We start from the raw sequence: 19,771 nt of genomic DNA, 5'->3' as shown, positions 1-19,771 counted from the left end.
CAGCTCCTCAATCATAAACACGTAAAACAAATGGCATCTAAGCTACTGAATCAGTCGATTGGTGCAGCGATTCTCATCCACATTAAAGGACTTTTTCCACTAGTCATTGTCCCGATACGCGCTTCTGGGGTTGTACAAGTTTAATCCCAGTAGATCCAACATGACCAATACCCAGGCCAAGAGAAGAAACAATGGAAATAGCAACAATCCCTAAGCACCATAAGTCCGATGCCGACACACTACCTACTCGCCCATCTCACTATCGACCTCCATGTGCTCAATCTTTTGACGCTTTCTCGCATTCTCCCCAGCATAGTCGACCAGGTCCCAAACTTGATCAGCTGTAAAATCCTTCTTTTTCCGCTCAATGGATTGTTTCAATGCAAACATTTCCTGTTCTTTCTCCTTTTTCTCGTCGTTTAGGACTTGTAGCTTCCCTTCGTGTTCTTTCTTCAAGTCGTGATACTTTTCCTTCGACATTGAGACTGCATTGTCAAGCTCTGCTCTACTCTTTGCTTTTTGCTCCTCGGCAAATCGCTGTATATCTTTCCTCAATTTCTCTTTGAACTGCCTAGGGAGTTCTTCGTCGATGTGGTGCGCCATAGCTTTGCGTCTAGGACGATACTCTAGATCGATTTTCGTCATAGCTTCAGTGATGGCCTCAATTCCTGAGGCAACACTGTCATGTTCGCTCTTCAGGTCTAGGTATTTGTCGAAGTTTGGGTTCAAAGCTGGTGATGAAGTAGTAGCACTGATCTGGTGACGGCTTGCAGGTGTCGATGAGGTTGCCGACGAAGTTGCCCTCACGCGTCCATGAGATGCCTTGTTTGTATGCTCAGGCACAATGTCCAACAATGAGGTAACATCAACTGTACCAGTACTGGCAGATTCAGGTAGGTTCGTCTGCAGTTTGGAGCCTTCCCGCTTACAGCCTTTCACCTGAGAGTCTTCTTGCTTGCATTCTTCCTGCTCCGAGTTTCGCTCCTTGGGGCCAAGCGTAGATGTAGCTATGGGTGTCGTGGACTGGGGATTGGCTGATTCCTGGTTGGTGAACTCATAATCCGGTCCAGACAGCTCAACAGATTCATGAACGACGTTGGTCGTATTGATCAAGAGCATAGGCTCACTGAAAAAAGTCTCATAGTTGCGCTTTTGGAGTTTGACAGCAGACATGTCTTCGCGCGCGTGATGGTTCTCAGGTTCTCCTTTCCTGCGTGCAGATGCAGCTGACGATGCCCTGAACACATCCCTAATGCTCATACCGGTAGCGGTTGGAGTTACCGGGACCGATCCTGCGCGGACCTGCTCGTCAGAGGAAGGAGAAGGATTGATAGAGGCCTGTAAGCTGAATCGTTGACCAAATGAGCCTTTTTGCTCAGATTTACGGATGCGATGATTAGGCTTGGCGGGTGTATCTTTGCCGACACCTGTAGTAGTTGCAGCTTGGGGGCTCTCTATTGACGAGACCCCAGTTTCATCAGCAGCTTCACTGCTCTGAGTGTCCTCGTTTGCACCAGGGTATTTGCGACAAGCTCGCTTGAGTCCCTTGATGAAGTTCTCCGTGATCGTTGCTTCGGTAGGAATCTCTGCACCTTTCAAGATGAAGCAACACTGGATTGTTTGGTCAGGTTATGTGTACAAATGTAATCTGACGGCCGCCTTACCTTTACGAATGGTGCAAAATCCTTCTTGTTTCTGGTTACAGGTACGAACTCTTTGCGTAGATCTCCTTTCGCAAAGAGTGCGTCGGGAGTGTAATGCGCTCTCGAGGTGGCGTTATTATCCAACCCATATATCTTGATGTCGGGCAAGCCATCTGCACGGACATGAGTACACATATATACCCAGAGTGTGGTATCAGGTGCGCTTGGATCACAGCCAAGTTTAATCTTGTGAGGAATGCAACCCTGCATTTCGTCTTGACGTATCATCTCTACTCTGTCTATAGGCAGAAGATTGAGGAGAGTCGCACTGTCGCCCATTTCTTGTCTCAACATCTTGACCATGGTAGTGATTCCAAGGCGAGGCTCTGCACTGACTTCCTTGCTAGAGGTAAGTTTCTGCCCTTGAGGAACCATGTTGGGTACAATAGGAGCTGTGAAACCGTGTGCAGAGGTAGGAAGCGGTGACATTGGAGGTCTTCATGAGCAATCAATATTAGCAACAATGTTTGGAAAAAGCAGTTGACCTCACTTACAAAGTCAAGAACACCAACTAGTTGATGGTGGGGTCACGCAAATGGGGACCGGTGTCGAGCCAGTCGCAGAACCGTGGGCGCGTTTTATGTTGTGAGGTGAGTGAAGGTGACGCTAGCGCGTTTGCACGACGCGCTCTTGGGGTCAACAAGGGGAAAGTTTACAGGTTGCGACGGGAAACATTGTCAAAAAAACGCTAGTGAGCAGTTCCATCATTGTTCCGAGCCTACATCTTAGTAAAATGCAGAAACCCGTCGGTAACGCACTTCCGCGTGCTCACCGACTTTGATCACATCATCAGTTATTGTTCCATGTGGCACATTCATAGATATATCATGCTGATCAGTACGCAGTCGGGATTGAGAAATTCATAGCTGTTATAATATACGTCTCACTCTTCTCGCTTGGAAATGATCTTTTCTGCTACTCATGCCTGGGTTGTCCAGTATAGTCATCTGTTTTTGTGAGATGTTCTGACCAAGTCCGCTCAAAAGTCATGAGTAAACTTCATCGGAATCTGATACGCTTATACGGGTGGCTACAGTGTGTACTTACATTGCAAACGCGCGACAACAAATTGCTTGATTCATCGGCACCTGTATTTAGTGAGCACTCGGCTGGAGGAAGAGATGTCTGACGGTAACTTCAAAACATCAATGAACTTATGGCTTGCCTGGAGCGTGACTCCTCCTGAAACTCATCCACAGAGCGTATGTGTGACCCTAAAGGTCTAGCACTTAACCATCTTCTGTCCTACTGCCATCGTGTCTGGAATGTGTGGGGAAGAAGATGTAACTACACGTCTTGTGCTCCACTGTGTCACCATACAAAGAGATTTTGGAAGCCGCAAATGCAATTTCGTATTGAACATAGATTGTTGCGCGCTCAATAAGGAACCTTGGAAGTTCAACGTCATCTTGACGAAGGATCGGACGTGGACAAAGTAGGAAAGAATCACAACTATATGCAGAGCTAGCGCGAACTTCGAGGTTGAGATGTAACTGTTTGTATAATGTTTGATTTTTATCAGGAAAAAGTCGTGCGGAAATCAGACAAATATGCGAAGCTTGGATTAAAAGACGGTATGTAGTAGTTACTAAGTGTGTGCAGAGCGAGCGAAGAATACTTTCGGTGGCATGAAGCTCTACCTTTCCGTTTGCTGTAAATCAGGGCAGACACCGAAGGACTGATCGACGAGATAGTATGCGATCAATGAGATATGATTCTTCCACGAAAGGTGCCACATAGGAGCCATCTGAATCGCGTTTGCTGTTCGGGGTTTGGAAGGCATCATAACATACGTTATCATCGAGCTACCCGATACAGGAATTTGACATTGATACACGGTTGATAAGACACGCTGATCCCAACATCCCCGGCATGCTCTCACTCAACTCTTCTACGCTTACTACCATGCATCCGCTCAACCTTACGTCCCAGCGAATAGATTTCATCCCCAGTTTTTGCCTCGAGCAAGAAGTGTCGCCGTTCTGCAAGCTGCAGCCGCTCGCATTCTTTGGCGTCCTGTTCAGCTTGTAGTGCGATGATCTTCTCCCCAATGGTGTCAATCTCTTCTGTTATCCTCTCTTCGTCGTCGTGACTATCAGCCAGCATCTGAACGAGTTCGTCTGTACCGAGGCTGACAAGAGCAAAATTCACTTCTCTTTCGCTCGTAGCCCGATTTGATGGGTTTTGGGTGACTTCCCCCAGCAGCGTATCGGTCGAATCGGTATCCGATTCGAATTTCAGTTTATTGGAAGAGTCGGTATCTGTCGTATCCACATGTTCAACAACGCAGCGAGGCGGTGTCGCCCGCCGCCCTGGACAGTTCGTTCTCTCCGCCTCATCCCTGAAATCTAAACATGCCATAATCACGTCATGGCAGAATGAGCCCGACAGAGATAGTCCGTACTGTGTCTTTCTCAGATCCTCGTCCAGGCCGATCTCGACCAGTTTCACGAGAAAGTAGTATTTCGCAAGTGCGATGAGCTTCGGTTTGGACCATCTGCCGGAAACCTTGAATGCAGAGTGGCATCCAGACACTATCCGGCCGATTCTAGCTGTTTCATACTCTTCATAGTGGTGGCCATGTGCGTCATACGATTTGAAATGGACTGCGACATTACCTCTATACCTAGACGCGGGAATCAAGTGCACCCAGATGTTCCTTGTATCGTTTGTGGCTTTTTCTCGAAGGTAACCGAACAATATTTTGAAGGAGATCCCATCCGGGTCATTACTAACTTCTGTTTTGATCTTGCTTCGTGGGGCATAGTCAAGCAGATGGGCTTGCTCGCCCAGCTCGGCTTTGAGCTGCGCAAGATCTGTAGCGATACACATGCGACTCGGATAGCAGGTCGGCGCAGCGTTTGGGTGATGTGACAGGTTGCGTGTGAGTGGACCCTGGCAGTATAGCGGGAATAGAAGAGATTGCAGGGCGAGGAGAATGCGTTGTGAGGTAGAGTTACGGAAAGATGTGTATATCTAGTAGGATGATTGAAGTTGTCGCGTCTTGTACTTGCAAGTGCATGGCGATATGTAACATGCTGGACGTGTGAGACAAAGATTCCTAGTTGTTTGCGGCGAGAGCAGTTTCCAAAGTCCCATGTTTCCTTCGCAATTGCTCCCCACAAATGGTTGCCATTGCTTAAAGAACGGAAGCGACATGATGAATGTACGTCATTCTGAAAAGTACGCGTCAGCAACCCGTGCATCTTGATCTACCCCTTTTTCTCAACAGCAAATATCTCTTTGAACTAGCATTAAGCAGGAAAACCTAGAACTGACTAGTCTGACAATTTCTCCCTGGTAGGTAGCACACTATCATATGTTTCACTTGGTTAAGTGTTGTGTTGTATTAACAATTACCGAGAGAACCTTCAATGAGTTGGTTGATGGTAAAGTAAGTGTGGTGAACATGATGGACTTATGGGAAGCAACGACAGGAGCATGATGTCACGCGCGAAAAGCTTACTCATCATTCTTAGCGTCTTCTTGACGCGCCGGAGTCGCGACAACTCCACCGCCAAGGTGGCTCGTCGTTGTCATCAGAATCGGACACCTGCAAAAGATAGAACCTCGACAAACAAATATGTTGTTTCATAACAATTAGACAACGCGAGACGCGTCAGCTGCTGTCATGTTGCCATGATTGTCACCTGTTTGTGCAGCCCATACTCCTCAATATGAGCAGCACCAAAGTTTTCTAACGATGGTTGTTTTCCCAGGCTTCATCGTCATGTTTCCATGATTTGATATCTCCAAAAGCTAACAGCGGGTCTTACTTGTCGTCGACTGTCTTTTGTACCAATATCGAGTCCCTCGCAACTCTTTGAGACTGAATGTGTCGTCGTAGAAGAGGGGCGCCCAAATTTCCCGCATTCTGTCGATACGCAAGCGAGATTGGTCAAGGCTTAGGCCATTATTGGATGTCAAGTGAAGATGGTTTAAAACTATGGGGCATGCGTACAGGTGTGAGCTATCTTTTAGTACTTGGACCAGGAGGAAGTGTTTCGGCGCTAGGCCTGGATTATTAAACGAGGCAAGATCCGAGAAATGGGGTGGATTTCGTATGGTATTAACAGATAATCTGTTGGAAAACCTGAGGCACATATTTGATGCTGGTCAATCTCAAAACACGGTGTTACTTTGACACGCGAAAAGCCATCAACAACAACACATGGGGTGAGCATACCTCTGAAGGCGACAGACATTGACTTAGTCAATAGCATCAAAGAAGGCAGCGGGAATATCACCAGGGAAATTGTATCGGCACAAGACATGCTTTCGACGAGGCCACGTGGGAGCGATGGCATGGTTGTATATTTTAATACAATACATGACTTTGTTTTATGTGCTGCTCAGATTATGGAAAGCAGGCACATGTATCGAATCTCCGCGCAGAATCCCCCGCTTCAACGAAATTCGATTTGACGAACTTAGTCTAGAGTCGACGTTAGCAGCAGATACGAGGTAGATATAGGGCCGAGGAATCGTACTGTAGTAGAAGGTGCCGTTGTTGTTCTCGATACGCTCAGCCAAGTTCAGATCGCGTTCTTGGTAGTTGCCCTCAACATCCTGAAGACCAGCTCGCAGGACAGGGACGGAGCCATCACCCTCAATGGAGAAGTGAACGTTTTCAGCGGAGCCGCCGAAGCCTGTGGCGTCCCAGGAGAAGTGGCCTACGATGGTATCAGTAACGCCTATAGAGGTCGTAAGGGTTGGAAGTTATTTGGTACGTACCGTTCTCGTTACCGATGTGGTTGTTCAGGTCAATCTCAGCATCCTGGTAGTTACCGTTGATGTCCTTGAGGCGTGCCTTCAGGATGTGGTTGTCCTCGATGCGAATCGACCCCTCTTCAGCGCTGTAGTGGAAAGGCATGTTTGTTTTGGTGTGTGAGGGGTGAGATGATAATTCAAAGAATGAGAGAGTGTGTAGATGGAGTCGGATTGGAAGTGTGGTAGAGGTGAGGGGGGCAACGGGCTTTATAGGCGGCCCACGCTATACCTAAATGTCATCAGCGATATACTGGCAGCCCCTCCATGACGGTTGTTCGTTGTTCAGAAGATCGCATGCCGATTGTCCGATCAGGCTCCAGCTCGACCAGTAGCACAATTATGGATCTTTACTACAATCAACCCCCGCCTACGCGGTGAGCAAGCCATCAACCAGCCACGTGGCTGTGTTCAAATGGGCTTCACGCAAAGTGGCGTGATTAAATGTGCATTGCCAGTGGGGCTGATGCGTCTTTAGTGATGCAGGGCATTGTGGACATGATATGTGGGGTAATTGCCTCATTGCCACATCGTCTCGCGCCTTGCTGTAAACACGTTTTCGATCACACTCTGAGACGACTTAGTCACTCTGCATTAGAATCAGAGTCAGTTTCTTTGAGAGAACTTTTCCATCAACGAGCATGGAATGTGTTGATGATGATGTTGTTGTGGTTGTCCTCATCAAGCGGGGCAGATGCGGGTCCAGAACGCGCTGGTGATGCCCCACCATAGCTTTCCAGCCATCGCATTACCTTGTCCTCACTGTACAATCTGTCATGAACCGCGCTCCATTCTCAAGTGGCTTCTGCTGCGCCAATGCTGGCTTCCTGAGTTGTCTCCGGATACGAACATACGAACCTCGCACCACCCCATTCGTACTTGGTACACGGGGTTAGATTCAATTCTAACCGCTGAAACATGACAACATCTCGGATCCAACTTGTGAAACCGGCCTGACATTGTGTCTTTAGCGTCATCGTAGTCCAAATAACACAATTGAGGGGATTGTGGCGAAAGTACCTCAAAACAGCCACTTCACATTGGAACACGGGTCTACTCTGACTCGAACGTCTTTTGCAGTGTAAACACACTCTCCCTCTACAATGTTAACATGCACCTAGTGTTTAATAGAAAGATTCACTCCTCACAATAACTTGAAGTCATAAAGAGTTTACAATGTCACAAACTCTGCTGGTCTAGATGTGCGTGTCGATAATCTGCCCTCTGGACTGATTCAAAACTTCGACAGGCAAGACAGAGAAAGGCTCAGTCTGTGGAGTTCACAGTCGAGCGCACAACCATGACCAGTACTCCTCGGCATCAACTTGGCGATTTCGAGGAGATCAAGTCGGTCATCGAGCCGTTCTGGCACGTATGGAATATCCTGCTCCAGGAAGTGCCAGTTGAGTGTATTGATCGTATCGTTAACGCGAACAGACCAGAGGATGGTATGTCTATGTATACATTGTACGTAGAAAAGCCGCTTAGACTCGCGAACGATACATCGGTCTTTCCTCTTACGATCTCGCCGTCTACGGTCCCGGTCTCCTCGCAATTGCAAACGGCGATATTAAAACTCAACTATTGCGACTTTGCCGTTTATGTGTTTCTAAAACACATTGCTAAATCACTACAGACGATCGGTGCCCGCGTGGATTGGCTATTCGTAAAGCCAAATCCTCTCATGCTAATCCACTATAGCGATACAGAGCCTGACACCCCCAATCACTCGGTTTTTATTATCACTTCGCAACAAGGTGAGCGCTTCATCGCGGACTTCACGATTGAACAGTTTGGTTACCCAAGTGATTGGTGGTTCAAGAAACTGGGAGACTATATCGGCAATTGCGCCAAGAATATAAATGGTTGGTGGAGTGCTGCGGACGACGATGATTTACGCAATGGAGGCAAGATTGCGAATCCTGGCACGGTTCAGTGGGACCTGAAAATGATCATTGAGGATATATGCAAGGATCCTGAGTGGAACATGGTAGGGGAAGTAACTCATGAGCAGACGGAGTGGATACAAACTCATGTGGAAGCTTACTACGATCGGGAGTGCGATAAACTAGCCAGTGAAGACAAAAGCTCGACGAACTAGGTATCGTAATTCCAGACGATATTGCTTCTACACATTTTGACTGTTTGGGTTAGAGGCGCCAAAAAGCGCCGAAAGTGGTCGTTTCCTCGCTGTCTCGCTCTCCCTGACCTTAACCTGTTTTGACCTCCAGACTGACCTTGCCAAATCATAGATTTATTGTCGGAAAAGCGCATACGTGCAAAGATTTGCCAGCACGTAAAGGATGTACCTGACAAGCAATTTGTCTTTTTTCCATATATCTAGCGGCCTGAACTCCTCCCTGCGCTACGCGTCGGTTGTCTAAGCTTTGGCTGCGGACGCGTGCAATGTCATCTGAATTGGGAACACGGCCGCTCCTTCCAAGGCCTCGCTTAATGCCATCCGCTGATCGCGCCCTTTTCCGTAACTAATTACGGAACCTTACTCCTGACCTCCACCAACGTCCCACACCAACGTGTGCGCTGTGTGACGGTCTGAACACCTCTAACTCAAGCGAGTCGCACAGATGGTGCGTAGAGTTGTCTGAGAGGTCTCAGGTAAAAAGTTATAACCCTCGCAGTCATTTACCGTCAGGCACTACATTTGACGTACGACCTGTGTCACGCTTGTAGTATCGCTTTTCACCGACAATCAAGTGTTGAGACTCATGCACACCAGTTTTGGAGGAAAGATGATCGCAAAAGCGCTGAGATTGGTTGTCGCGTACTCATTTTTTGCATACCCGGGCCTGGGCTATGCAAGAGTTACTCCTGGCGCCACGCCCTTTGCACTGTGGACGTGGTCACGTTTTCTGGAGCTGCAACCGTTTGCGTCCCTCTGAGATCTTCTCTGCTGGTGCTCCCTAGACCTATATTGTGTTTCCTGATTATCATCCTGCAGCCGCGTTTTGCGCCGTCAATGCCGAAGCCAACGAAGCAATCTTGAACGCATGGATGCTCGATATCGTTTTCAGTTCCATCGGGGACTACCAAATTAGCGCAGGCAAGATCGATATGACTAAGTTCCCCGGGAAAGACTCAAGCTTCAGGCTTATATCGTATTCCATGCCCAGGAATCGCAATAGAAAATTACCTCATCCCTTCAGCTACTGGGCACTTTTGGTCAAACCATACATGAGTATGCGATTGACAAAGGCCGGAGACCGTCTAGTGACACTTGCTGGCATGATAGCACTTCTCAACCCCCATCTTAGCACCTACCTGGCCGGACTGTTGCGCGTATTCCTTCTTCTCTATATTGGAGGAAACGGAATTGGTCATCTTGTAAGGCTTTAGTTCCATGGTACATGTTTGGCAACATATTGTCTACTTATTCCATCAATCTCAGTTCACTAGACTGCGTTGTTGCTCAGTTATTTGAACACAGAAGATGAATAGAACGTTGTTGAAGCTAGCCCAGATATGCCCCAAGGTATCGTGCACATTCAACTACGAAATGACTTTTGACAAACAAAACCCATCAACCCAGAAATCCACAGAACATGGAAGCAAACATCGAAAGCCCTCGCAACACCTCCATGGTCTATCTACCTCCACGTATCGTTGATCGTCGAGCTGCTTCCACACCCACCAGCAGTAGTGTACCTGCGGTTCGGGTCGCTCTCCCAAGTCACGACTCCACTCGACGACTTACGGATGTACTTGTACTCGAAAACAGTCGCAGCAGGCATATCGATAGTGGCGGTCCAGAGTGGGTCGCTGCTAGTGTACTTGCTAGCACTCAGTGGCGCCGCATCAGCAGGAGCCCAGTTACCCAGCTGCGTAGCCTGGCCGGCGATGAAGATGTTCTCGCCCAGGACTGTCGTGGCGCGGACGTTGAAGGTGATGCGCGAGTTGCAGCTCGGCGCCGCAGTGCAAGATGCGGGCGCGACGTTGTTAGAGGGCTCGCCCCAGGTGGGGCCTACGATGTTGTCGCGACGTTCTGCTGCGGTGAGGAAGGCGGCGTAGGACCAGGTGAGGTCGACGGCGGAGAGGGGCGCGCCGGTGGCTTTGTTGAATTGCTCGGCTAGGCCGCCGTTGGCGGGAGTGTACTTCTGCACCATTGCGATGTAGCCGTCGCCGTAGGTGCGGACGGCGGAGATGATGGTCGCGTAGGTGCTTGAGGTCTTGTTGTAGGTTCCGACTGCGACGGAGGGCATCAGGTCGCGGAAGAAGGGGAGGGAAACGGAGTCGATGGTGATGGATCCGGTTTGGTTCCACTGGTAAGCGGCGGAGTACATTTGTTCCGCGGCAGCGAGTGTTGCCAAATACCAAGGATTGCCGTTGTAGTACACATCCTCCGAGTATCGTCCAACAGCAACAGCTTGGCCCTGAGGAATACCCTTGTTGATCGCGTACACGGAGCGGAAAGAATCGGTGACGGCCTTGTGGTTCGCCAGAGCGTGAGATGAGCAGGGCTGGAAGGTGGCGTCAGTGCACTTCGCTGAGGGGTCAAAAGTGTGGATGGACGACAAGATAGAATTGACATCTTTCCCAACACGTCCATCGTTGACGTTGATGTTTGAGTCGATGTAACCGTTCGCCCAGAAGCTCTTCAAGAAGCACAGAACCTGAGGAGCCGCGGTGGCGCACCCATCACACGTCTGACCAAGCTTGGTTGCAAGAGCTGCGCCCTCGACTAGCGCGCGGTGCGTAGCAGACAAAGTGAAGAATGAAGAGCCGTTGATCTCTTCCCAAAGGTCGAAACCGGTCTGGTTCCAGTAGCGGACCGTGTACACCAGATCCTTCGCAATGACGGGCCAAACGGTGTTGAGCGCCTGGGTCCTGCCGCCGTTGTCGATCAGCCAGTTGGCATAGATGGTAAGAGCAGTGGCACGGAGAGGCGGTCCATCACGCTGGGGACGTCCCCACGAGCCGGTGAAGGCAGTCCTGTTGACGTTGAACTTTGGCTCGCCGAGTCCGCCGGCATCTGGACTACCTGACGGATTCGATACGGTCTGGAGATAGGCCTGGGCGGAGACATAGTCGTCAATCTTCTGGCGAAGGGACTTGTCGGTGGTGACGAAGCGTTCGATGAGTGCCTTGTAGGTCAACGCGGCATCTCGGGTCCAGGTGTAGTAGTCTACGCAAAATTAGCGTCGGTAGTATTGTCTTTAAATTTGACCAACTCACAGTCAGGATCAGAGCGCGAAGGGCTCGCCAGCACGATGCCCGCGGGTACGCCCTGGGCTTTGGATCCGTCGGTGCCAATATTCGCAAGCACGCCGTTAATGGAAACAGTCGTCTGAGTCTTGACAAACTGATCAATAGTTGCCAAAGCACGTGCTTGGCTCTCAACAGGCGATGCGTTGGCGCTGGACAGGAGAAAGGCCGCCGGAATGGCACGAAGAACCGAAGAGAAGAGCATCTTGCCGATGATGACCTGGAAGCAAAGGACTGGTTGGATACCGACTTCCCTGTGGAATCTCCCACTCTTTATACCAAAAAAGCAATTACCCCAGATTTACGTACTCCCAATCCCATCTCGCACCTGTGCGCATAGAGTGAACTCCAAGTAGGTAAGCAACGGAGCCACCAAAATAGCGCGCAACCTCATCGGAGACGGGAAAAAAGCATGGCAGCTGCGCGGACCGACGCTCAGCGAATCAAGTCCGGCGAAACCCAATCCCTCATCTAACACGCCAACTAATAACAAAGACTGGGGTTGTGCAAACAACGCATGTGATGCAGCACAACGTGAAATTGGTTGTCTGCCCCGGATTTGACCCTTGCCAATCATCGCGTGGCGTTTTGCGGAGCGCACGCCGCCTTCCTGTTTGGGAATGGCTCTCCCGCGTCTATGACATATTCGTGAATTACCGGTCCGACATCGTCGTTTCCAAATTCTCACGATGTGGTCGGGACGAAACTTTCTATCAGCACAGCCCGTTGCGGACAGAAGTGGAGTGACATGTCGTCCACGCGACCGGAGTATTCGTCTTTGTGGGGTTGCTCCGTAATATCGAGGTGCCAACCAGGATTGTGGGATCACAAGACGAGCAGAATTTGGGTCGATGGAGGTCGCATCCTCGGAAGTATCTTGAAGGCCAGCAATGTCATGCCGTTTGATTGAGGGGATCCAAGTCCGGACTTTCAGCGTCACTACCAGGACTGGGACGATCTTTTCTTGTCTCAGGAGAGATGGGGATTGGAGCTAATTACAGTCTTGAAAACTACCGATAAACCACACCGTTCAGGAGCATACATGCCATATCTCGGTCATGGATGAAAGAGTGGATTGACGACAAGATCTATCCACTTGTCATTGGCCATTATCGGAGGTACATCACAAGCAATGCCTCGACAAAGATGGTACATCCTCCAGCGTTACAATGTTACGATGCTTTTATCATATTGAGGCTTGGAATAGGGTAAATGCTATGGCAACTTTTCTGTGTGTCATATATCAGCTACCTCTGGTGAAACATCACACACTCGCAGGGATATGCATGAAAACGCAAATCGATTTTCGATTAATACAATCCGTACTTCAGACCCCCAAATCTTGCACTCCACTCACCAAAGACCAAACGGCAACCTGTTCCTTGAGGCAAAGCCGTGTAGCAGCGAATCTCAAACAACCTGAGTACGAAAGAACGCGCCATTCAACAGCTAGATAGTATCCCCACTCCAATGTTTCCTACAGAAAAGGCTTGAAACATGACTGGTACTGTTCTCCCCCTGTTCAATAACCACCTAGAATCCAATCATCTCGGCCCGCAATTTGTAATCCATAGTCGACGGTCAAGAAGAATTGGTCTTCTGTGTATCTTGGAGCCATGCCGTTACTGCTATCTCCCGAGTACTTGGGCGAGACGACGATGGGCATGGAACTCCAACGAACACACTTGGTCATAGCGTAATGTGCAAGCCGACTTACCACAAAATAGCAACGTGCTTGCTCTGTAAGATATCGTCTTCGATCGTCGTCCAGCCACGAGGACTGAAATATCCATCGTGGAAATACTTTGATGTCAATATACGGACATCCTGAAGTATATGGAATTTCGATGACCATGTCCATTGGTATCTTGAAGTCAACGCCAAGTGATGCCTTCCAATATTCAATGTGCTTTGCCGCTCGTAAAATGAATGACGAAAAGGCTCTTGTAGCGTCAAGAGAGCTTGTACCCATCGTGCGTTTGATATTGAGGACGGCCCGCAGATCTTCAACGGGAAGACGACCATCTCGATACTGCATTATCAGGTGCCGGAGTGAGTTGGGTGCGAGTCTGACTCCTTGCAGGATCGTGTCCAGAAAGTCGTCTCCTTTGGCCTTGAGTCTGGTCTGCGCATGCATCAGGCGCCACACAGTGCGAATGTCTATGATAATTTTCGGACGTGTAAAATGCAGGCGCAACATCTTTCTTTTCATGATCTCCAACGCTTCAGAATGGACTTGTCGGCATGTTGCGAGAATGCGGACCGGGACTGATGGATTGCAGACACTGATATGACACCTAAAGCCCTCTACGGCGATCGTGTGTTGGGTCCAGGTAGTACCGAGCCGTTCGTAAATCATGAGGCGGAGTTCTGGTGGTAGACCCATGAAGCTGCAGGGTCCCGTCAATCCGGATTGTGCGAGAGAAGGCTTGTTTGACGAGACGATTTTCTTCCATAGGTTCGTGACTTTGAAACGTCGCGCTGGCACTGCCTCAATCTCGCTGCTTGCCCGGGACTGGTCGAACATCGACGAGGATGACATTACTGCTCATAGCTAGAAAGTTTGTTCGCTTTGCGGTCGAGTTGGAGTTGATCTAGTTGGTGGGTACGAGGAAGCGACTGGAGTTCTGGTGGATGTGATGCTTGTAAGCGCCGTTCTTGACGTACACGGATTAGCACAGTAACTCGATCGGGGGGAACATCCCATACCATGTGCTGTAGAGATGAGGTGGTAGAAACGATAGACGCGAGCGTTGTTGTACTCTGAAAGAAAAGCATATGTTAATGGTGAAGCAGTGGAGAAGGTCTGTTGATAATGGTCAAGCGTTTGGCGAGATTCCTTCATCGTAGCTTCCTCTTTTCTGCATGCAGTGAATGCAGTCGCAATCCAACTTGGTTGCGACTTTCTTCACACATTCACGAGGTAACCGGCCTTGCACATCCTTGAAGAACATGCCACAAACTAGCACATGTAAGAGAAAAGGCCATGAGTAATCAAGCTATGTTGAGCCGTACAAGAAGATACTAGGAAACATAACACCCACAATCATCAACTCACACTGTCTAACAGCCATACCGCCTAACCAACGATCTGTGCGTTGTCGATCAAATCCATAGCCATTCCCATCTCTAGTCTAACCTAACCTAATCCAACACCAAACCCACACTCCAAGTCCCCATCTCGCCCCACAAACAATGCAAGCCCCATGTATCCCGAACAAACACACCCAACCAGGCATGATCCGAGACACAAAGAGCAACACGCGAAAAGGAAACAACACTGAGATGACCCGAAGATCAGCTTGCGAGACAAAGTATTTGAATCGGTATCTGGACACGATGGTAAGGACAAGGAGAATGTAATAGCTAGAAAAGAGACGCGAGTCGCAGGTTGCCTGGCTGGAACATGGACTTTTTTGGCGGAGAGGGTTAGGGGTGTAGATAGAGAAGAGGATGTAGAGGATGTACTTCAAAAGGGGGGGTATGATACAATGATAGTACCTCACGCCGCTGCGTTAAGATGCAGATAGAAATTTGTACAGCGTAACAACAGACGACAACATCCTCTTGCCAGACTGAGAATCCTATCTTCTTCACGTACAGAAACCCAAGTTCGATCTCCATTCAATCTCTGTTCCTTACACCACCTCTTCCCTTTCACAGCCTCGCCACCCCCATCTTCCCCTTCCCCTCCCCCAACCCCAATATCCCCACCTCACTAGTCATCAAAATCGCCGTATCCCTCAAACTGGGCACTCTGCACCGCTGATTAACCTCCTGATACGCCTTATCAGTCAGCATATCGCCAAAATGCCTGATACTAGGATAATGCGCGAGGGCGATTTCATCCCAACCCCCCACATCCCCTTCGGCCCTCGCACTCCCATCCATACCCTCACTCCCCGCAACAGCCTTCCCAACGACTTTAGCAACACCGCCATGACCGCTCCCCACCTCCGAGGCAAACGCGCGCCCGTATTCTAGATACGAGTCCTTGAGCCCCGGCTTGAACGCGAGGAGATTGAACATGCTGACCGTGCCGTTTGCTTCCGGCCCGCCCCGCTTAACAAACGCGGCAATCCAACTCTCCAGCTCGGCGCTGAGTTCCAGAGCCTGGCTACTAGGTGCTCTTTTCTCTATCCCGGCGGATTTTCTAAGCGGCGGCACACTTCCCCCCTTGGGCTTTAATAACGTCTCATTCTTCGCGGCGAAGTCGGCGACGAGGGCGCTGGGCACGCCGGCTGCTATGCGCCAGCTGTGCGCGATCAGGGCGGTTAGATTGGGTGGGAGGTCGGCGGTGCCGGGCAGGACGAGCAGGATGTCCCAGTGGATGTTCTGGGCCAGGAGGGATGTAGTGGAGAGGTGTGAAGGGAGGATTATCCAGCGGATTACGCGGGAGATGACGAGGGGGGTTAGGGAGGAGGAGGCTAGAGTTTTGAGGAAAGTTGGTAGGGAGGTGGTGGGGTGGAGGGCGAGCAGGTATAGTGTGCAGAGAGGCATTTTGGAGGTGAGGTTGTTTGATATTGGGGGGAATGGATGGGATGGGATGTGGAGTGAAGGTCATCAAGTGCTAGCTTGGATGACGTAAGGCGGAAATGAATGCCGAGGTGTAGGGTGAGGGGATGTCGGTATGTGTGTTGCTTGCATGAACTAAACTGAGGCCTCGACACTCCTGGGATGGATTGCATTTGTTAGATATAAAGCTCACTCAATCTCCTGTCCTTCGTCCCCGTCCTGCCCCCTCTCAGAAGCAGCCTCATCGTCCATCGGCGCGGTTGCCGGGAAAGAAAGATGCTTCCAGTCCTCAATCTGCACAACACAAATTAGCAAAAATCCCTCGCACTCTATCATGTCCCAACATACCTCCTCCGTGATACTCTTCAGGCGATCCCGGATACTTTCTACAGCATAACTCCCCAGAATCAGCCTCAGCGGCGGATAGCTGCAATGCCCCAGCTGCCACACCAGCTCCGCGCTCTTCACCGCGCTCACAGGCTGCCGGTCGTTAAGCCACTGAACCATCCTCCTCGCGTGCTGTGCGGGGCTCGTCAACGCCGAGTACGGCTCGCTGGGGTTCGGCTTAACGAAGAAGTGCCCGTAGCGCTTGGGTTTGGGGGGTCCTGCTCCGGGCGAAGCGTAGTTGTGTGGGTTGATGTGGTCGTCTGGCTCGTCCAGTCTGACGTGGCCGGGCTCGACGAGGGTGGCTTTGATGTTGAAGATGTCGATTTCGTAGAGCATCGACTCTATAAGACCCTCGACGGCGTACTTGGTCGCGCAATAGGGGCCCAGGCCTGGCACACCGAGGGAGCCGGATGTGGACGAGAAGATGAGATAGCGGCCATGGTTTTGCGCGCGAAAGTACGGGAGGGAGAGCTGTATGATGTGTAGAGTCCCAAGAAAGTTTGTGTTGAACTGGTTGCGCAGGTCGTAGTCGTCTTGGTCTTCGCATGCAGCGATCACGCCGTAGCCGGTGCAGTTCGTGATGACGTCTACGGTGCCCCAGTGCTCGATGCTGCGCTTGATGACGTGTTCGACCGTCTCCCGCACGCGCACGTCGCATAGCAGGCCCAGGCAGTTTTTATCCTGCCACTTCTCTATCTGCTCGGGCGTGTTTTCCTGTGTCCAGCCCACGGCGGTACACTGGTCGCCATGTGCTAGAATCGCTCGAACGAGGGATCGCCCCATGTGGCCCGTCGCCCCGAAGACCTAGCCAGAGTGTGTTAGTTGTGGGAGCATCGTTGTCCGACGGCGCGCCATACAATCCATGCTGCTCTTTTTGGGGGGTTCGTCTCTGACGGCGGATCGCACGTGGCGGGCAGTCTCAGGTTGGGAAGGTGGATAGCCGCGCCTGGCGACAGGCTCTGGCTCGCTGTGTCGAAGTCCATGGGGAATTGAGGGCCATTGTGGGGGGATGATGGACGTGTCTGGTGCTCTCGAGCTGTTCCTGGCGGGGAAGGTCCGCCGTCCAATCGGAGATTGCGGCAGTTGTCAAGTGCCGGCTCCGCATTGCTTGGCCATGTTGGAGAAGTTGGGGATGCGGATACCCAGCTCATAGGCTGATGGTTGTGAATGACTTGGATCCCACAAGGTCAATGCATAAGGAACCTCCTCTCATCCAAGAGAAATCTCGCTCCTTCGACCAGCAAGTGACTCGGGAAGGCCTGGTGCCGGTTCATGAAGTTGCTGACGAGGATGAAGAACATAATGAAGATGTCGAGGTGCATGGGCGAGGTGAGGAAGAAGTGGTAAGCGAGGAACAAGAAAGCCTGTGTCCTGTATCTGCTCTTGATGGAGCGGATGATGCGCGCCGCCCTGACAGCTTTGGCGCCGTTTCGCGGCATCTTGAAGTGGATTGTGTCGGCGAGGAGGGTCATGATGCGGGGGGTTGAACGAGTAAAGGCGGATATTCGACTCGTCAATTTGTTTCTGAGTAGAAAGTATATCCCTGAATACGAGGTAAAGTGAAGATGGGATGGACGTGGAGAAGCTTAGCGATAGCGTCCTGTCAGATGTCAAGCTCCATTACGTCGCTGTCCAAATTTCCAACACACACAGCGACACCATGTCCACAAGCCAGCAATAACATGCCGTACACACCCTACTGGGTCAGCAACGACCCCCAACCAGCCCTCCTCCCGCCAATCCAACCACCATCCTCGTACACGCGCCCACTCCCCATCACACATACATACAACCCCACTAACAGGCACCCAGTCTCTCCTTCACCCAGGGCTTCCTACTCGGCCAGCTCTCCATCGCCCTAATAATCTTCTTCTTCATAAAGTTCTTCATCTTCGGCGACCCGCCCTCCGCCGACGACCGCGCGCTACACCTCTCCTCGCTGCGCCGCGCCCGCACCCTCGCCCACCAACACACGACCCGCAAACGCTCAAACTCCAACTCGACCTCGCTCCTCCGCCACAAAGACTCGCGCAGCATAATCCGCAAGGGAGAGGAATCGCGTGGCGGGCCCAGCATCGCCACCATCCTCGCCAAAACATACTACAATGTCAAGGGCCACCAACCAGAGAGTCTGGACTGGTTCAACGTGCTGATTGCGCAGACAATCGCCCAACTGCGCGCAGATGCCAGGCAGGACAACGCCGTGCTGACGTCGCTGACGGACATCCTGAATGGCGGGGTGAAACCGGATTGGATTGGCGATATCCACGTCACTGAGATCGCGCTGGGGGATGAATTCCCCATCTTCAGCAACTGCCGCGTCATGCCCGCGGAAGACAGCGGCGTCGGGGGTGTAGACGAGACACGGCTCCAGGCGAAGATGGACGTGGATCTCAGCGACGTGATCACGATTGGTATCGAAACGACGCTGAATCTCAACTGGCCGAAGCCCATGAGCGCCGTGCTCCCCGTCGCACTCGCAGTAAGCATCGTCCGCTTCTCCGGCACACTGGCCCTATCCTTCATCCCGTCGAGTTCGCCCGACGCGCAGAAACACCAGGACGCCGAGCACGCCGACGCAAAACCTCCGCCTTCTACACCCACACCGAAATCCCCAAAAACGCCCGCCCCCGCCCCTCCACAAGAACACCCCCACCGCCCAACAACCCTCTCCTTCACCTTCCTGCACGACTACCGCCTAGACCTGTCCGTCCGCTCCCTGGTCGGCTCACGCTCCCGGCTCCAAGACGTGCCCAAGATCGCTCAACTAATCGAGTCCCGCGTGCACGCCTGGTTCGACGAGCGCGCCGTCGAGCCGCGCTTCCAGCAGATTGTCCTTCCCTCCCTCTGGCCGCGGAAACACAATACGCGGGGTGGCGAGGAAGACGTGATTATCGATGATGAGGAGGATGGGGACGGGGTTATGGCATTGGGGGAAGTAATGACGGCAGAGCAGAAGCTCGAGGACGAGGGGCGGAAGATCAGGGATGCGGAGGTCAGGGCGGGCGAGCGCAAGAAAGGCGCTACTAGTTCTGGTTCTATGCCTGTGATGCGGGAGGAAGATGGGAGTGGTGTACGGAGGAGACCGCAGCCAGCGAGCCGGTTTAGTTCTTTTTCGCAGGGCATGACGGGGTTGAGGGGGATGCCGGGCGCGATGCCGTGGTGACGATTATGATTTG

General features: G+C 51.2%; 10 protein-coding genes across 10 annotated transcripts; 2 read left to right on the top strand and 8 right to left on the bottom strand.

Moving 5' to 3' along the window:
* Window positions 1-243: 243 nt before the first annotated feature.
* Window positions 244-2,078, bottom strand: P153DRAFT_386801 (uncharacterized protein; the record flags this gene model as incomplete). The annotated part of the gene is made up of 3 exons (XM_033670573.1): window positions 244-1,611; window positions 1,665-1,816; window positions 1,973-2,078. 3 exons carry the CDS (start codon window positions 2,076-2,078, stop codon window positions 244-246), a joined length of 1,626 nt encoding a protein of 541 aa, XP_033523075.1.
* A 1,503-nt stretch (window positions 2,079-3,581) lies between these two features.
* On the bottom strand, window positions 3,582-4,535 carry P153DRAFT_357993 (uncharacterized protein; the record flags this gene model as incomplete). Its single annotated transcript, XM_033666763.1, has 1 exon — window positions 3,582-4,535. The coding sequence occupies one exon, from the start codon at window positions 4,533-4,535 to the stop codon at window positions 3,582-3,584; it is 954 nt and encodes a 317-aa protein (XP_033523074.1).
* A 1,509-nt stretch (window positions 4,536-6,044) lies between these two features.
* Window positions 6,045-6,576, bottom strand: P153DRAFT_386799 (CNVH-domain-containing protein; the record flags this gene model as incomplete). Its single annotated transcript, XM_033670572.1, has 2 exons — window positions 6,045-6,376; window positions 6,438-6,576. 2 exons carry the CDS (start codon window positions 6,574-6,576, stop codon window positions 6,045-6,047), a joined length of 471 nt encoding a protein of 156 aa, XP_033523073.1.
* A 1,194-nt stretch (window positions 6,577-7,770) lies between these two features.
* P153DRAFT_386798 (uncharacterized protein) lies at window positions 7,771-8,571 on the top strand (the record flags this gene model as incomplete). Its single annotated transcript, XM_033670571.1, has 1 exon — window positions 7,771-8,571. The coding sequence occupies one exon, from the start codon at window positions 7,771-7,773 to the stop codon at window positions 8,569-8,571; it is 801 nt and encodes a 266-aa protein (XP_033523072.1).
* Window positions 8,572-9,841: 1,270 nt separating this feature from the next.
* P153DRAFT_342692 (carbohydrate-binding module family 20 protein) lies at window positions 9,842-12,254 on the bottom strand. The gene is made up of 2 exons (XM_033665974.1): window positions 11,661-12,254; window positions 9,842-11,610 (listed from the first exon to the last, which is right to left on the bottom strand). Exons 1-2 carry the CDS (start codon window positions 11,893-11,895, stop codon window positions 10,076-10,078), a joined length of 1,770 nt encoding a protein of 589 aa, XP_033523071.1. The 5' UTR covers window positions 11,896-12,254; the 3' UTR covers window positions 9,842-10,075.
* A 958-nt stretch (window positions 12,255-13,212) lies between these two features.
* Window positions 13,213-14,232, bottom strand: P153DRAFT_432278 (uncharacterized protein; the record flags this gene model as incomplete). The annotated part of the gene is made up of 1 exon (XM_033672957.1): window positions 13,213-14,232. The coding sequence occupies one exon, from the start codon at window positions 14,230-14,232 to the stop codon at window positions 13,213-13,215; it is 1,020 nt and encodes a 339-aa protein (XP_033523070.1).
* Window positions 14,233-15,347: 1,115 nt separating this feature from the next.
* On the bottom strand, window positions 15,348-16,275 carry P153DRAFT_342691 (uncharacterized protein; the record flags this gene model as incomplete). Its single annotated transcript, XM_033665973.1, has 1 exon — window positions 15,348-16,275. The coding sequence occupies exon 1, from the start codon at window positions 16,188-16,190 to the stop codon at window positions 15,348-15,350; it is 843 nt and encodes a 280-aa protein (XP_033523069.1). The 5' UTR covers window positions 16,191-16,275.
* A 49-nt stretch (window positions 16,276-16,324) lies between these two features.
* P153DRAFT_367773 (NAD(P)-binding protein) lies at window positions 16,325-17,789 on the bottom strand. Its single transcript, XM_033668356.1, has 3 exons — window positions 17,450-17,789; window positions 16,554-17,396; window positions 16,325-16,499 (listed from the first exon to the last, which is right to left on the bottom strand). Exons 1-3 carry the CDS (start codon window positions 17,741-17,743, stop codon window positions 16,395-16,397), a joined length of 1,242 nt encoding a protein of 413 aa, XP_033523068.1. The 5' UTR covers window positions 17,744-17,789; the 3' UTR covers window positions 16,325-16,394.
* P153DRAFT_292632 (uncharacterized protein) lies at window positions 17,780-18,064 on the bottom strand (the record flags this gene model as incomplete). Its single annotated transcript, XM_033663844.1, has 1 exon — window positions 17,780-18,064. The coding sequence occupies one exon, from the start codon at window positions 18,062-18,064 to the stop codon at window positions 17,780-17,782; it is 285 nt and encodes a 94-aa protein (XP_033523067.1).
* Window positions 18,065-18,274: 210 nt separating this feature from the next.
* On the top strand, window positions 18,275-19,758 carry P153DRAFT_386793 (uncharacterized protein; the record flags this gene model as incomplete). The annotated part of the gene is made up of 2 exons (XM_033670570.1): window positions 18,275-18,348; window positions 18,405-19,758. The coding sequence occupies 2 exons, from the start codon at window positions 18,275-18,277 to the stop codon at window positions 19,756-19,758; spliced, it is 1,428 nt and encodes a 475-aa protein (XP_033523066.1).
* Window positions 19,759-19,771: the final 13 nt, after the last annotated feature.

Source organism: Dothidotthia symphoricarpi, assembly GCF_010015815.1.
Source record: "Dothidotthia symphoricarpi CBS 119687 unplaced genomic scaffold P153scaffold_12, whole genome shotgun sequence".
Lineage (NCBI taxonomy): Eukaryota > Fungi > Ascomycota > Dothideomycetes > Pleosporales > Dothidotthiaceae > Dothidotthia > Dothidotthia symphoricarpi.
The sequence above is the reverse complement of the archived record's forward strand: the minus strand, read 5'-3'. Positions and strand labels throughout refer to the sequence as shown.